The following is a 15,942-nucleotide window of genomic DNA, read 5'->3' as shown; positions in this document are numbered from 1 at the left end:
GCACGTTATTGTGTTGTACAACCCAAGCACCTACATACATATACAGCAATCCATACATATTCACCAATTAACAGTGCAGTGGTTGTAATGGCTGTCTGCTCGGGCTTAAAGTTAGTGCATTGTACCGACATAATAAGAATGCAGAATTTTCTTGTATGAGTTTTCGGGATGAGGTTATACATTATTGCTCTTGCTAGAATTTCTTATTTCCGACTTGACCAACCCGAGCTTTTGTTTCCATTTTCTCCCTCATTATGACAGGCCCATTGTTATCAAACAATATGAAGAGAATAGGATGTTGCCGTATATGTCAATCTAGTGATGTTTGTTCCGGTCTGAGAGATCTGTGTTTTCGAGGTATACCTCGATCTTGATAAGATCCCGTCAGTACCACCTTACAATTGAGGAATGACAGTTAAAGAGATAAGTCATAGTCATTACTTACCTTGTTTGTCATTTTAGAATCGACATCCTTGCAGCACAGACAAGCTGCAAGACCTAAAATACCAAAGGCCATTGATACCATGGCAACCACACTATGGGGCATGATTAGCAAATTGTTCTACTTTTTTGTGGGAAAGTATGTTTCTTACAAGATAGCTTTGCAGTAGGCTTGGCCAAGAGCCGCTTCTGCTGCTGCCACGATGGCAGGGCTGTATGCCTTCATTGCAGTGGCACCTTGAGAAACCACGGACATCAGATCTTTGACCTCAGACTCTGGAAGTCCAGCTGCAATTGAAGCAGTAGGAACGTATATAGCTGTATATTTAGTCAAGGTATTGCTGAAAACGGTTTGGTAAATCGACGTAGCAACTGAAAAGGACGTTAGTACGGCTCAATTCAGATCAGAGCATGACACATACCAGCTCCAGCGGCAAAACGAATGCATCCTGAAATGCCGCCACTAACACCAAGGTTTTTATGATCAACACCCATTTGAGTGATAGCAATACTCAAATAAATAGCCCATCCAAACCCAGCCTGAGAGAGGAAAATAAAAGCGATCATAGTACCCTTATTAGTCGGAGTAACAAGACCGAGCAAAGACCCAAAGACAACCATAACAAACACTGATCCAGTAAGCTGCCACTGCCAGTGTCGAAGTTTACTACCGAAGAAGGTGAGAAGCATGGCCCCAAAGAAGATAGCAAGCCCCTGCGGTAATGACAGGATAACGGAATACTTCCAGTCCGCACCGCCATTTGTGTAAAAGACGGTAATCATCTGCGGCCACAAAATGCTGGATGAATAGTAAAACATGTTGACAACCCCCAGCGCAATTACAGGTGCTGTGAAGTCACGGCCCCATGAGCTGGCAAATACGTAAGTTGGCGTGAGCGGGTATTCCAGATTGCCGAAAGATTCCCATAGTGCGAAGCAAATCAGCAGGACTGCCCCGACGACTAGTGGAGCGACAACATGAGCGTCATTAGACTCGTACACGCCCGCCCAGACAATTCCCATCAAGAAGGGGACTGCGCCGCCGATAAAAAGAAAGGCGCCCAGGTAGTCGAGAGATTTAAAGGCCTCCTTATAAGGGATTCCCAGACTATTCGACATATTAGCTTCTTCTTCGCGTTCCAACGCCAGGGGACTTCTTTTTTGATTGACTCACGGGTGCTTGGGGGGATAATAAAGGAATAGCAAGCCGAAGAACGATAGGCCTTGGAAGATAGCCACGCCCCAGAAGTTCCATGCCCAGTTCCCGAGCTCGTAGCCATATCGTGCTGTCACCGGTGCTACAATAACAGCCACGTAGACTGTGAAATCGGCGATTACCACTCCAATGTGTCTCCATTTATTAGGAAGAAGTTCTGGTAGTGCAAATGCAGCCATCTGTATAGCGAATCATTGTTAATTTATACGGATGGGAAACTTTCAGAGTCCATGGGCTCAAGCCGTACCTGACAGTTTGCGCCGCCAAATCCCGATATAACAAGGCCAGCGATTACTTGATTTGTGCTCTTTGCTGTTGCCACCACAATATGGCCAACGAAGCATACCTATGGTACATTTGGTTAGAATTTACCGTCCGCTAAGTTGTATTTGAGGACTTTACCAAGTTTCCCAGCACTAAGAACCAGCGTCGACCCAAAAGATCGGTGTTTGGACCACTGCGCCATTTCATGAGCATCGTATCATAGAGTTAGGGTTAGGCGGCGTTTTAGAAACATACAAGATCAAGAAAGCGCAGGTGATTGAGATGGTCCAGGCCTGTAATTTTATCAGCTCAGGGAATGTCTCAACGGTCCGAAAGAATCGATATGTACTGGAACAAACCAAATGTATCCCGTTGAATCGCCCATATCAGCGGAGATCATGGTTCCAATGGCAGCCACAACCGGTATAGGCCAAAACGAGAGGCCATAACCGCAGGAAAGAATCTATGTTACCCCGTCATCAGCCTCTTTCTGCAATTGATAGGTCATAAAGTAATACCGAAGCAACAATCCATGTCTTCAGAGTAACTACCGGCTCGGTAGACTCATTTGAAAGACTCGAGGGTGATCTTGGTGATACCACCGGGGATTCAGCTTGAGGATCTTTTTCAGTGTCAACAGTCATGGTGCAACTGAGCGGGGGAAATAAATCGCCACAGAGAGAATCAGAGGGAAAGAGGGACAATTTCAACCAATTTGACGGTAAGTTAATAACGAGTAGGCGGGTCCTCACACATGGAAGCAGCACATGGCAACACCCTTGTTAGTAGCACAAACTGTGATACGATACTTTGAGCCTGGAACAGTGAGGTTGAACCAATGGTTGATGTGGAAAATTCCCACTTTGAATCCTGATGGAGAAGGCTACTTTAGTGCTTCCCAAGTCAGTTACGACTGGCCGAGTCTAAGATCGTCTTGCGCTATCATACACTACTAAACCCTCTCTGATTCAAGAAACAAGCTCCGCGATCAGATTATTGAGTCGCAAATTGCCGAAAACACTCCGTTGATATCTTCTGGTTCCTTTGTATTTTTAATCGTGCTAAATGCATGCAATGTGGCTTTCACCCCACCTTTTGAGATAATTTCACCAACCTCCAACTATCAAGTAGTAATACAATTTATCTGACACTATGGGCGCGAATCTCGAACCCAGGGTTGCAATTGTCGCCGGCGCCACTGTTAGTACAATATGACCATGGCTAGTACTGCTTGCAAGCACTGACAACTAACTTGGCTGACAACAGTCCGGCATGGGAGTCGACCTCGTCAAAGACCTCTGCACCAAAGGATGGAAGGTCGCTTGTTTGGGTCGACGCCATGAAGCTGGAAATGCCCTCCTAAAAGATCTTCCACAAGACAGAGCCAGCTTCTTCGCAGCAGATGTTTCAAGTTACGAAGAGTATGCAAATGGGTTTCGCAAAGTTCACCAACTCTGGGGCCGCATTGACGCACTATGTCATAATGCCGGTATTGTCGATACTTCGTCTATCTACATTTATGATTCGAAGGGAAGCGGCGTCGACGAAATTCCACCGTGCCCAGATATGTCTGTTGTGGACATCAATTACAAGGGTGTTGTGTATGGTACTCAGCTGGCTGTCCATTTCATGCGCCATAACCCGCAGCCAGGGGGTCGCATTGTCGTGACAGGCAGTATTGGCGCTGTTTTCCCCCACGAGTCGTACCCAGTATACTGTGGCACCAAAGCCGCCGTCAACCACTTCATACGTGGTGTTGCGCCACTTCTCAAGCAAAAGGAGAATATTTTCATCAACTGCGTCATGCCAGGAATTGTGAACACACCCATTGTGCCACCAGAGATGATTGCCGCTGTTACTCCTGAATGGTAAGTTTCGACTGAGTTCATTTGCTTTTTAGCAAGACTGCATTGCATGCTAATGAAAAAAATTTTTTGGCTCAGTTTGACTCCCGTGCAAACGATCCTCAATGGCTTTGAAACTTTTTTGGAAGATTCCTCAGGCATGGCGGGTGAACTATTAGAGTGCTCGGCCGACAAGCTGATATTCTACCACATGCCCCAACCAGGAAATGGCCATATAACCAAGCGGGCCACCACTGTCTGGGAGCCACTGTTTCGCATGATGCATGGCGAAGACTCCAAGCTGCCGGATGCGATTCCATAAGAAAATCGAGACATTCAAGGCCCGGGACGACCGTTCCCCCTAAGTAGTTAGCACCATAAAAAATAGCGCAAGAAGGATCAGCGCCTTTGATGATCTTCGCCTTTTCATTGAAACTGTTATCAAATAAGTCTTGGCCAGTAATAATGAATTGGGGTCTGCCCGGCGGCAGGGATTCTCACTTCCGTGTGGGTCTGTGACAGCTGGAAATGTGAGCTGCCAACTGTCATATGTTTCTCAACAAAGTACGGAGTGGTTTCTCATTAATTTGTCGGCCAAGCATAGTCTAGTTAGTCAAAAGTACTCATTAACCTTCTAATGACCCGTGTCTGTTCCACTACAATGGCGGCATTGTCCTAGGCGGCCCGTTAGCATATATCTTGCAATTTTGTATTTGATCGGCCTAAACTCGATATATCGACTTGAACATGCAGTGGTGTAATTACATCAGATCATTTGTGATTGGGAAGTCCAATGGGTCATTGTCTGATTATCTGCATTTTGCGTGCATCAAGTCGTTTAAACGCCTCCTAAGCCTCCCGTCTATTGACAGGTGGAGTCAGCCAAGTGTCTATTACACTTTAAGTAAAGAGTATGCATATACGTAGTTCTCGTGGGGGCTAAGTTTGAAGAAAGTGTGCCGCAGAGAGAGACTTCACGGGGTTTCTTCGGGGTATTTATGGACTCTAATTCTCTCGCTTCTTTACTCCAAGCTATTTGGTACTTGTTCGAGCTCAAAATTAGATTTCCAATAAAACCCATGCACTATATACATCAGGCAGCAATTTGATTTTCATATCCAATGCCAAGCACTTAAGATGAAAGCAGACCGAAGGATCATTCAAATTAATGTGGAGACAAACAACATAGTAGCATTAGGGCTTGGCCATCGACTCACGTTCCAAGGTTTACCTGCAGAATATAACTTAAGCACATACATGCAGGTGGCCCCGATCATCCAACCGATTATAATAATATGCATGCCGAGCAAAACGCGCACGCCCGAGGTCTCCGTCTAATCACCGTTAAGAATAGCACCCACCTGATTCTCGACCACCGTGGCCGCCATAACTTCCTGCATGCCCTCATCACAAAAAGCATGCTGATCGCGGAAATATAGCCCGCTGTCGGAAATCTCCACCGCAACTCCATACAACTCTGCCAGAGACAAATGTCTACCGGGTGTATCGGTCAGCCCCTGGCCCGCCGGTTCGCCGCCCTCCATAAGCGCGAGGACCACGCGGGCCACCCTATCCACCTCGATGAACCGGCCCGGTGGGAAACTATCCCAGGCGGCTGAATCAACAAGGTTGGTGCGTACAACGCCCGGGCAAATGGCGTTGACGCGGGTCCCGTGTGCGCGGAAGTGCTCTGAGATCGACCGCATGAAGCCTATCACGCCGACTGAGGATGTGTCAGTGCGTGACCGTTGGTGTGCAGGGTTCTTCCAGTTGACAGGTCATAACGGTAAAGCGATATCATTTGATTACAAGGTACAAATTAGGTGCATTGTAAGGTACGGACGGAGTAGGCGTGATCAACTCACATTTAGCTGCAGAATATAACGGCGAATAGAAAGATGGGTATAGTCCACCACAGCTGGCGGTCATCACCAGGCTAGAACCTTGGCCCCTGTGAGGCGAGTGGCGGAAATAATGCTGCGCCAGGTATGATGTGAGGACGACGCCTTTTAGATCGGCGTCAATTGAGAGCAGGTCCGGCTCCGGTGGCGGGCATACATCCTTGATATGCTCTGCTTGTGGTGTAGCATAGAAGTTGTTTCGCTCAATGACACCAGCATTTGCGAATACAAAGTCTAGCTTACTGGTGCTCTGAAAAATGTTCTGGAACGCTGCTGCAAGGTCGCTGTATTTGGTCACATCGGCGCGGTGGAAGCTTGTTCTGGGTAACTCTTTGGCTGTCTGGGCTCCGCGCTCTTCGTTGATGTCAAGGATGTGGATGTCCCAGGTTTCACAGCCGGACAGAGCTTTGGCTACGGCCAGGCCCATTCCACTGGCTGGGAAGTGGTGTTAGTTGGTTGCTCCTTGCATGGGTTATATGATTGATCACACCTCCACCTGTGATTAAAGCGACTTTGATATCCATTGTTGGTGAATTTAGCTATGTGAGTATTGCTTGCTCAGAATTTAAAAATCTCCAATCTAGTCAGCCTCGCATAAACCTTAATATTATTTGAGGTGGTTCTCGGAATAATGGTTTAGCAGCAATGATATCAGACCACAGGTAACTCTGTCCGCTGTGCCCATTCTTTCTCAAAAAGTCTCCACGGCGACTTTTGCTTCAGATCCTTATACGTTGTAGTCAAAGTACGACGATCCCGGCCAATCTCCGCATTCTTGAAACTGTCAGGCCTATCGTTACTGCATGAAGTAACTGCATGTTTCTGATGACCCCACCAATACAATCCTTCGCTTCTGATGAGCGACAAATGGACAAAATGTGCATTACTAAATCCTTGATCGGCGTCTTGGACAACATCGCAGGACAAGTACTGGAGATAATGTGCAACATCATGGTGGATACACTACCTGGTCACCTCGGATCCTGCAGTGGAACCCTAAACCCACTTTCACCAGAAAAGTGCAACGAATTTGTCGTCTTTATTGACTCTGAAATTTGATAAATCTTAGACTCCATATTATAGCCTTTTAGTGTTAGAGCCAGGACGCCTCGTGCCGTCCTCGCCGCTCATCCTGGCCATTCTGTACATGCAGAAAAGTCAAGACCATTGACCTAAGCAGGCTGTGAATAAAAAAAGTCAAATGCGATCTATGTAGATGCTTGTTAAACCCCTGCAAATTCTCCTGTCAAACCTCTTTTGGTATAAGCTCCGTTGCCACATGCTTTTACGATGTATGTATATACACTGTTGATGAGAGATGGTGCGTAGTTTCCATAGTATATTCTGCCTCGGATTAAATCAAACATTATCAAAGACGTTGTAGTTTAGCACTGATCATCATCAGGATAGTCCTATTCCCCTAGAGACCAGTTCCTCGGGTTTAGTGGATTAGGTAGCTATATCGACCCGATCCTTCAAAGCGGATGTGTCTCCTGAACTGCTGATCTCACATTGAAGCAATTGGGGGGGGGGCACAGTTGCCTATATTTGCTCTTCTACCTTTATACATTTACAGGGTACTGAAGGTGATAGATCTAACTCGGGAATCCCGCTATATGTGGCTGATTTATACTAATACTGGAATCCCCTTTTTGCATTAAAGTTTGCACTCTTCTTCCCATGTTGTATTTTTTTTTATTGATGCACGGCTCTGATCTCTACTCTGATCATTCGCCATGTTAGCCGATAGCTTGACTATTGAAACCTTCACCGAATATGGCATTGGCATGACCTTTCTGTGTGTCCGGTTATACGCCCGGTTGACCCTGGGAGGCCTTCGTGGGCTTCAGATAGATGATGTTTTTGCTGTTGCTGGCATGGTATGAATTCTCGTTCAGATAATGCCTAATTTTCTCTAACGGAGTCGAAACAGATATTCTGGACTATGCAAACAGTGATCATACATCTACTAAGTGAATATGCGCGAGTGATAGGACTTTTTGTACAATTCAGCTGACGATCAAAATAGGGCTTTTTGGCAACAACATTGGATTGAACGAGCAAACTGCCATGCTTGTTCCGGACAGCAAAGTCGCCGACATGATTCTCGGCTCCAAATTGGCCTTTATGAATTGGATATGGTACATTTGCTATATCTGGTGTCTAAAGAGTGTTCTTCTCTGCCTCTACTGGAAACTCACGTATGTCAATTGACCCTACATCGGCCCATCTATATCTGCATCGAGTATAATCTCACGCCTCACAGACAAGGAACATGGCACCGTCACCTCGTAACAGCAGCATCTGGATTCTGCCTTGTTACCTGGCTGGCATGTCTATTAACACACATTTGCCTCTGCACTCCAGTTACTCAGAACTGGCAAATCAAGCCCTACGCAGGAGGTGAGTCTTCCCTATCCATGCTTACTGCGCACCGACTCAAAAAAATCTAGATAAATGCACTCTCCGTAGTCCTCTCTACATCGTGATCGCAGTCTTCAACGTGATGTAAGTCATCCTCAACAATTCACCCCCTCCCCTCCCCAAAAGATCAAAGCCAACAATCAAACAGGACCGACGCCTGCATAATCCTGATCCCAATCCCCATCCTCGCCAAACTCCAAGTCCCCCTCCAACGCAAAATCATCCTAGTAGTGATGTTCTCATCAGGCATCTTCATTATGATCTGCACTATCCTTCGTGCCTACTACTCCCTCTTATCAATAACAAATCTGGGCACCGCGCTCGGCTGGGCAGATCGCGAATGCTTCGTCGCGGCAATCGTCGTCTCCCTACCAGGTATCAAACCGCTGTTCCGCAACTCGCGCTGGCTGGGCTCGACAAACCGCAAGAATTCCAAGGGCCCGTATCACAATAGTGATGATTATAACCGTTTTGGATCGAAGGCGTCAGGAAAGACGAAGACGTTTGTTTCATCGCGCGCGCGCAAGAGTCCGGCTTTTGAGATGGATGGTGATTTGCATACTGGGAAGGGGAGTCGTGTCTCGGATGTCGGGAGTGAAGAGTATATTCTGGACGGAAGCATGGGTGTTGAGCCGCCTGCTTCCTCGAAGCAGGATCCCATGGCTATCCGGGTCACTAAGGAATATTGTCTGGAGAGTGAGCAATGCGTGCCGGGTCAGTCTAAGGCTGTGCAGGTATGAAAAGAAAATATAGGTTTGTAGGAGTTCTCGGGATGGGATGGTGTTCAGTTCATTCGTCATGACGCAGGCGAAAAGGCGAACTCTGGACATCAGATTGAGATTATGCATTACTGCTTTTGCTAGAATTTCCTATCGGAGTTTCGTTTACATCAATGTCTACATCTGTAGCTATTTATCCATACAATATGTACCTAGGTATTTTCAAGTATACGTACATCTGCTCCATCTGAAACACTGAATATCTAAATAATAGCCGTCGTGCAATAAGTTTATTCTATTTCCCCTCTTCTTTTTGTTTGGAACTTATCTGAGGGACAGGATATGAGGTGTACCAATACACTAAGTTACACATTGACAAAAGTATGGAGAGAACACATAGGAGCGTAGATCAGGGGAATGGAAATGCTGAAAGATCAGGGAAGATGCATCAAAGGTAAAACAGGAGATGGAGAGATAGCAAAAAGGTCTATATAATACACAACTCCAATCCTATCCCTGATGTGAAGTACAGAAAAGACAAGCGGTAGACTGTCTCTATGGAAGGGTGGTGCCAAACAAGATTCAGAGGTCAGCTCTAAGCTTTGCTGGTCTGGTTCATATCCTCGGTATCGTGCGCAGCCTTGGGAATGAGGGAATCGCCCTCGGGGTTCTCGCCCACTTGGGCAGTCTCGGCCTTCATCTGCTCATTGACGTCCTTGGCACGGCTGTGCTTGTCATCGGGGTGCGAGGAGGCATCTAGCTCAGCAGCGGTAGGGGGAATTTCAGAAGGGGCGGGAGCATCGGCTTGAGGCTCATCGTCATCTTCGAGTTCGGCACCGTAGACGTCGGGGTATTGACGGAAGCAGTCTTGCATGGCCCTGTAAACTTATTAGCACGCGACACTCCCCCAAACTAATCAAGAGGTGACATACTTGAACTTATCAATACAGTCAATGCCCTTAGTTTCTTCTTCGGAGTACACGAAGCAGCTGAAAGCGGCCTTGAAGTCCTCTCCGCAGGGTCCGTGGGCCATGCCTCCGAGGCATGGGCAGTCCCAGTTGATCTCGCCGGTCTCCGGGTTGAATGCGGCCTCCTGACCAGCCTCCTCCTGGAGCTCCTGGGGGTTTAATCCACCTTCCAAAGCGGCGGACTCGTTCTTCTGGGCCTGCGCAGCAGCACGTTCTTGTCGAATCTTGGGAGTGATGGAGTCAAGGGTCTGGGGATTGGCGTCTTCGCCATTTTGTTTGCGGATCGAAGAGAGAAGGGAGACTAAGACAAGAGGAAATTAGAGTTAGCGATGATTGATCCAGAGTGCCCATTTGACATCGAGGAATGGGCTTGTCGCAGCTTGCATCCTCGGCAATGAAGAAAGAACAAGGGCACTATCCACCAGCGCGAGACATACACTTCGGCTCCTCGGAGAAAACACTGCTAGTGTTGTAGTAGTAGACAGCACCACCAGCCAAGCCCAAGCGGAAGATTGTGTTCTTCCAGCTTCTCGACTTGGACGGACCGGTGCTTATCAATCGCCTGTTCGCTGGTGTACGGGCTGCGACAGTGGGCGCGCGGGCGAGCGCTCGAGCGGCGGGACGGAACATTTTGTGAAATCGAGAATCAATCGAATTAACCGACAGTTCCTCCGAGAAGGGATTGAGAGGGGGAATCGAGACAATCGCGGGATGGAGAAGTTGGAAAGTCGATGTGGATTTTGGCCTGAGGTTGTCTGCCCGCGCCAGCCAGTCACGTTGCAGCTTTGCGTCCTGATAATTATATCGTCACGACAATCTTCGGCCTTGGGTTTTTTCTCTCTGCAGGTTCAATTTTCGTGTTTCTTTGGAGTTTTTTGCCTGAAATTGAACTTCTAGTATATCCAAATGGAGTGGGATCCCAGTCGATTCTTTGGTGCTTCCGGAAGTCCTTCTCCTTATGCCCTGCTGATCCTCAATCAACCAATCAATGAGAAAGCATTTGGAGTTCTAAGCAAATATGGTAAGTTCCATGATGAATCAGTGCAAATAATAAGTGTGTTCTAAACAAAAGTTGCAGCTTCTTATATTATTTGTGCCGATGGAGGTGCCAACCGACTTTATGATATGATGAAGGCCGATGGAACAGAATCTAAAAACGTAAGACATATCTAACCAATTTGATTTCTGCAACACCTTCTGAGCTCTAGCATGAATTTACAAATATATGATTCTACAATCTGGAGTTCCCGCAAAATGCCAAACCACCTAGCCATGATAACAGGCTAACCAGATACATAGCTACCAGATGCCATTATGGGCGACTTGGATTCTATCCGACCAACAGTTAGAGAGTTTTATGACAAGCTTGGCGTATCTATTCTCGAAGATCCAGATCAATATTCCACAGACTTTACCAAATGCCTAAAATATCTCAATGCACACGCTGCAGAAATCATTGCCTCTCCCCGAGCAGAGAATGTTTCAACAAGATCAAATGGCACACTATCCACCGAAAGCACATCAGTACCTCCACCAAATGAATTACCCCTGGAGATAGTGATTCTCGGCGGCCTCGGCGGCCGAGTGGACCAAGCTTTCTCGCAAGTCCATCATCTATACATGATGACGCAGACGCAATGTACAATCCGCGAGAAAGAAAGCAACTCCCCAAGCAACAAACCCGCCGCAGGCGGAAACCTGTATCTCGTTTCCGAGGAGAGCATCACATTCATCATCCAAAAAGGGAAGAACGTAATCCACACGCCTGCGACAAGACGAGCAGATGTTACGGTGACAGGATCTAAAGAGACCGACACATCACCGTCAGCGAAGAAACGGAAGCTGGGACAAGATGCGGAACCAGAGTACTTCTTTGAAGAAAATATAGGGATCATCCCTCTCTCAGCGCCTGCTTCAATCACGACGCATGGATTTGAATGGGATGTTGAGGATTGGCATACTGAGATCGGAGGGCAGATATCCACTAGCAATCATATTCGCGCTGATAAGGTGGAGGTTGAGACATCGGTTCCTGTTTTGTTTACTCTAGAGTTGGCGGAGAGGCTGAAGAGGCGATCGTGAGCGTGCTTGATGTGATAGATATAGAAATCATAGATTGCTGAAATTCCTGGTTGAATATTCGATGGCCTCAAGATTGAATGGTAAATCTATAATCAGACTTCGTGGCCTGGGTAGATTCCCTTACCATTTCGTACAGCGGTAGAAGTGAGGGAACTCAACACAACAACACAAGGAGAAATAGTGAAAGGTAATTGCATAGAAGAGGCTTGGGAGGTATAAAACACAATAGTAGGGAATTTATGCACTAATTTCCAATTTTTTAATGACGGTACACTTGGAGATATATTGGTCATTAGCGGGAAAAGAAAAGAGGAAATGCCCCTAGAGGAATAAATAAAACAAGAGTCAGACCAAGAACCCCAAAGGCGCCTTCTCTGGCTAAAATGAGAGACCAATGAAGACATAAATAAAATGGCGAGAAAAGAATCCATATCGCATAACCCATGTCCCAGTCACTAACTAAGGACCAATGAAACAGTCAAAACAACCATAGAAAAAGACAAAAACAAAACGAGTCACAAGCGACCTAGCGCAATTGCAATGCTTTCTCCCCAGAGCATCTGTACAGCGCCGCAATAATGAAGTCCAGCATATCACGAGCGTTGCAAAATAGCCTCGTACAGGGCACCGACAGCTCCAATAGCAGTACCGATCATCATACCCTGCTCGCCACCAAGCACAGCATTCTTGACCTTCCGGATGTTGTAAGTGGTGGTAAGGCCAAGGTGGATCTCTTTGCCCAACACGAGGTGCACCAGCAAAGCCTTCGCGATATTGAAAATAAGCGGATCAAACTGCGAAGAAGTGGACCTGTCGCGAGTAGCGCGCCCCCGGGAAGCGCCCAAGTTTATGAAATAGGAAGCAACCAAAGGCAAGAAGAAGGCAACAAAGAACCACAAAGAAATCGGCATCCAGAAGTCTCCTTCCAGGAGCTGGAATAGATCGGGGACCTTGAGGCGCAGAGCCGGGGTGTGGGTATATTGAATCGCCGGAATTGTAGTCAGGTAGCGGATAGGAAGTCGGGCTTTGATCAGGTTACCAAACTCGAACAGCAGAATCATAGTCTCCAGAGCCTTGAGGCTGCTGAGGCTGTCCCGCAGCGAGTGAGCCCGATCAATAATTCCGGATGCTTCCCATATTCTATCCAGTCCCTGGCGCAGCTTGCGGGTCTGATTGTCGATTACTTCAGTCACGACAGCTGGGGAAGCGGGCAGCGTTGGCTCGGCATCCTCCACCACGGAGATCGATGGCACGCGGGGAGTCTTGGGTGTTGGGCGCGTCTGGCGCGCACTCGTACGTCTAACGGGACTTTCCACAGGTGAGCTGGCCTGAATCTTGGTGGGAACCAAATCTTCCGTTTCACTGAGACAATAGTCAGTACACGGGCGATGGACTGAGCGCAACACCTTGCGCCGGGAGATGTAATCTACAGATCAGCGCTATTCTTACCTGAACTCTTCCTTGAGCTCTTGCTTAGGCTGGCGCCGGGCAGGAGTCCTCAAAGCGTCGCGTTTGGCGGGCGAAATCCCTTTGCGCGAGGGCGTACTGAAGCGGGAATAGTAGCCGGAGAGGCTTTCGAGGCCCTGGAAGATGTTCTGGTTGTTGCGCAAGTGCTTATCAAGAGCTACAACGAGGTCATTCTTGTTGTAATCATCGGGGCTATCATGGATTTTGAATGTCAGCTTTGATCTTCCTATGCGACTGTATTCAACTCTGTCTCTCACTTTGAGAACTCGGTTTGTTCGGCGATGTCCACCAATTCTGGCTTTCTCAAAGCTCTCAAATAAGGTAGACCAACAGCAGACATGATTTGTTTAATAAAATTGGACCAATGCGCATGGAAATACAAGTATAAAGTAAAGTAATGTTTAAGATCCGGGGGAAGGAAGATGCAAGGAGGGGAGAAAGTGCATTTGGCCGGTAATTGTTTACATCCTGCCGATCGTCAAAACAAACGGGTTAGCGCGTCCACTTTCTTTCATTCCTTTGTATTTGCTTTTCTTGATCTGCTTGTTGCTTTACTTTAGGGCTGCATTGCTAGATTTCATCAATTCAACTATTTTGAAGTCGGTCTCCAAGGTTGATAAATATCTATTCCTTTTATATTAACTCAAGTTATACTACAAGGAAAGATCTAATGTGGTTCTCGTTTAAGGTTTCCTTTGTAAATATATATAGATATACACACAGATCCATGGATATATGTGCAATTGAGAGTAGAAAGAGAATCAAGTTATAGTACATATTGGCCATAGCCAAGTCTAAAAGGTCTAATTCACAAAGAGTGGAACAGTATACAAAAGTAGGGTCATGACATCCCAAATTGGGACAAAGAATCTCCCAACGCCCCCCATGAAAGAAACAGAAAGAAAGAAAAGAAACCCTGGAAATGCAACACAGCCAGATCAATGAAATATCCTACAAAGCCCGCTCTTCCAGAATCTGGTGGGCCTCGAGTTGTTTAAGCAGATACTGATACATCACCAGCATAGTCCCGCTTTGAATGCTTGTCCACACACCCCGTGGACCCACGCCGCGGAACCACCCCGCAATGCCTTCCGTTCGGTAAATCATTTTCAACCCAGTGAACACCGATGAAGTGTCGAGTCGTGGTGTGCCCGGTGCAGGAATTGATGTGGACGCTCCCGAGGTGGAAATCGGCCGTGAGTGTGCTCGAGGGGTATGGGAATGTGATGATGCCGGCGCGTGTGGTCGGGGACTTTCTTTGGGTACATGTTCAACACAATGCTTTGCGCCCGAGCCGGATGGAGTTGGGGTTGCTATCGGGTTTTGTTGGGTTTGAATCCGCGTTTTGACAACATCCATGGGACAGGTGATCACACCAGCCATCCCGCCGGCGGTGGCGGCTGTTAAAATCTCCAGGCCTAATCCAATATCCCGTTTGCCAACCCATTGTTTAGCCAAAGATTGTTCTTTCTCGTAGAATGCAAACTGAAGGGCCGAGAACGGGAGGTCGCGGAAGATGGTGGCTTTGTAACCGTGGAATAATGCTGGAAACCCTTCTAGGCGGACGATCTGACGGAATCCATCTCTCATGTTGCGATAGTTGTAGCCCGAGTTAAAGTGTGGGTTGTTGTGTCGTCCCTGCAGTTGTAATCGTGTTTTCAGGACTTCGGATGGCACGTAGACAATGGACGCAGCTAAGTCGGCAAAGAAACCGCCTGATAGATATGCGATGCTGGGGTTGATCCCCGAGTCGATCATTAAACGCTTGGTGTACTCGTAAACTCCGAAGAAGATCACAGTGCCGGGGAACGATCCGAGAAGGGCCGGCGTCACTCCTCCATATAGACCGCGGCAGAACCCTTCTTGACGGTAGATTGTCGCATAGGATTGACCCATCGAGGTGTATTTCGGCGGGAAGGTCGGGTCGCCTTGTTGTCGGGTCTTGACGGTATCTAACGAGTGCATCAACATGTCGCCGCATGTTCCTCCGGTACCACCAGCCAACATCGCCTATGAACGAGGAATCACGTTAGTTTTGCCCGATGCAAGAATACCAATGATATCACTGAAGACGCACATGTAGATATGGAGGCCGGGATTCCTCCTCCACCGGCGCAAGGTCATCATGAATCGCCCCGGTGGGAGTGGGTTGTGTCCATGTCGAGGTGGGTGAGTCCCCCGCAGGTGTCACAGTTGGGTCTGAATTCGCTGTCGAGAACAGGCCAAACACCCGCGAGGTCAAACTCATGGCAATATCACGCCGAAACTGCGATCCCGGAACTGGTCGGGACCAGACTGGGGACTAAGGGGGTGCTGAAAGATTGGATGGGAGAGTAGCACCCCTGGGAGACAATAATCAGAAAGAATGACAAGAAATCAAGGAGCGATTGATTAGTTTTGTTTGTGAGATCGTTTGTTCCGCCAAAATTCTGATCGGCCTTTCTTTGCCAAGCCCGACCTGTCGCCTCAGGCATCAGTATATTCTGTCATTGGAGTGATTAAACCGCTCTGGTAGATTACTTTTGATATTAATGTCGGAATAATTAGGTCTAAGAATTGAGTGATCATAAAGGTAGACAGCTTGTTTTTCCTTTTTGCTCTTAGGTTTGACAGTTG

The 15,942-nt window shown here is 47.4% G+C and overlaps 8 protein-coding genes across 8 annotated transcripts; 3 read left to right on the top strand and 5 right to left on the bottom strand.

Annotated features, from left to right (window-relative positions):
* Window positions 1-315: 315 nt before the first annotated feature.
* Window positions 316-2,565, bottom strand: N7529_002998 (uncharacterized protein; the record flags this gene model as incomplete). The annotated part of the gene is made up of 10 exons (XM_057238525.1): window positions 316-369; window positions 446-536; window positions 594-813; window positions 864-1,549; window positions 1,616-1,836; window positions 1,905-2,003; window positions 2,060-2,114; window positions 2,177-2,214; window positions 2,271-2,384; window positions 2,440-2,565. 10 exons carry the CDS (start codon window positions 2,563-2,565, stop codon window positions 316-318), a joined length of 1,704 nt encoding a protein of 567 aa, XP_057101136.1.
* A 508-nt stretch (window positions 2,566-3,073) lies between these two features.
* N7529_002997 (SDR family oxidoreductase) lies at window positions 3,074-4,087 on the top strand (the record flags this gene model as incomplete). The annotated part of the gene is made up of 3 exons (XM_057238524.1): window positions 3,074-3,121; window positions 3,188-3,789; window positions 3,865-4,087. 3 exons carry the CDS (start codon window positions 3,074-3,076, stop codon window positions 4,085-4,087), a joined length of 873 nt encoding a protein of 290 aa, XP_057101135.1.
* A 1,012-nt stretch (window positions 4,088-5,099) lies between these two features.
* N7529_002996 (uncharacterized protein) lies at window positions 5,100-6,190 on the bottom strand (the record flags this gene model as incomplete). Its single annotated transcript, XM_057238523.1, has 3 exons — window positions 5,100-5,488; window positions 5,631-6,101; window positions 6,157-6,190. The coding sequence occupies 3 exons, from the start codon at window positions 6,188-6,190 to the stop codon at window positions 5,100-5,102; spliced, it is 894 nt and encodes a 297-aa protein (XP_057101134.1).
* Window positions 6,191-7,402: 1,212 nt separating this feature from the next.
* Window positions 7,403-8,830, top strand: N7529_002995 (uncharacterized protein; the record flags this gene model as incomplete). The annotated part of the gene is made up of 5 exons (XM_057238522.1): window positions 7,403-7,546; window positions 7,680-7,867; window positions 7,933-8,069; window positions 8,120-8,174; window positions 8,239-8,830. 5 exons carry the CDS (start codon window positions 7,403-7,405, stop codon window positions 8,828-8,830), a joined length of 1,116 nt encoding a protein of 371 aa, XP_057101133.1.
* A 574-nt stretch (window positions 8,831-9,404) lies between these two features.
* N7529_002994 (coiled-coil-helix-coiled-coil-helix domain-containing protein) lies at window positions 9,405-10,407 on the bottom strand (the record flags this gene model as incomplete). The annotated part of the gene is made up of 3 exons (XM_057238521.1): window positions 9,405-9,687; window positions 9,742-10,078; window positions 10,215-10,407. The coding sequence occupies 3 exons, from the start codon at window positions 10,405-10,407 to the stop codon at window positions 9,405-9,407; spliced, it is 813 nt and encodes a 270-aa protein (XP_057101132.1).
* A 276-nt stretch (window positions 10,408-10,683) lies between these two features.
* Window positions 10,684-11,859, top strand: N7529_002993 (thiamine diphosphokinase; the record flags this gene model as incomplete). Its single annotated transcript, XM_057238520.1, has 3 exons — window positions 10,684-10,798; window positions 10,856-10,935; window positions 11,077-11,859. 3 exons carry the CDS (start codon window positions 10,684-10,686, stop codon window positions 11,857-11,859), a joined length of 978 nt encoding a protein of 325 aa, XP_057101131.1.
* Window positions 11,860-12,452: 593 nt separating this feature from the next.
* Window positions 12,453-13,666, bottom strand: N7529_002992 (uncharacterized protein; the record flags this gene model as incomplete). Its single annotated transcript, XM_057238519.1, has 3 exons — window positions 12,453-13,221; window positions 13,309-13,518; window positions 13,584-13,666. 3 exons carry the CDS (start codon window positions 13,664-13,666, stop codon window positions 12,453-12,455), a joined length of 1,062 nt encoding a protein of 353 aa, XP_057101130.1.
* A 611-nt stretch (window positions 13,667-14,277) lies between these two features.
* On the bottom strand, window positions 14,278-15,574 carry N7529_002991 (putative mitochondrial carrier protein; the record flags this gene model as incomplete). The annotated part of the gene is made up of 2 exons (XM_057238518.1): window positions 14,278-15,336; window positions 15,404-15,574. The coding sequence occupies 2 exons, from the start codon at window positions 15,572-15,574 to the stop codon at window positions 14,278-14,280; spliced, it is 1,230 nt and encodes a 409-aa protein (XP_057101129.1).
* Between the last annotated feature and the right edge of the window lie 368 nt (window positions 15,575-15,942).

This window comes from Penicillium soppii, assembly GCF_028829465.1.
Source record: "Penicillium soppii strain IBT 18220 chromosome Unknown utg000003l, whole genome shotgun sequence".
In the NCBI taxonomy this organism is placed as follows: Eukaryota; Fungi; Ascomycota; class Eurotiomycetes; order Eurotiales; family Aspergillaceae; genus Penicillium; species Penicillium soppii.
Note: the sequence above shows the minus strand (reverse complement) of the source record. Positions and strands in the feature narration are given on the sequence as shown.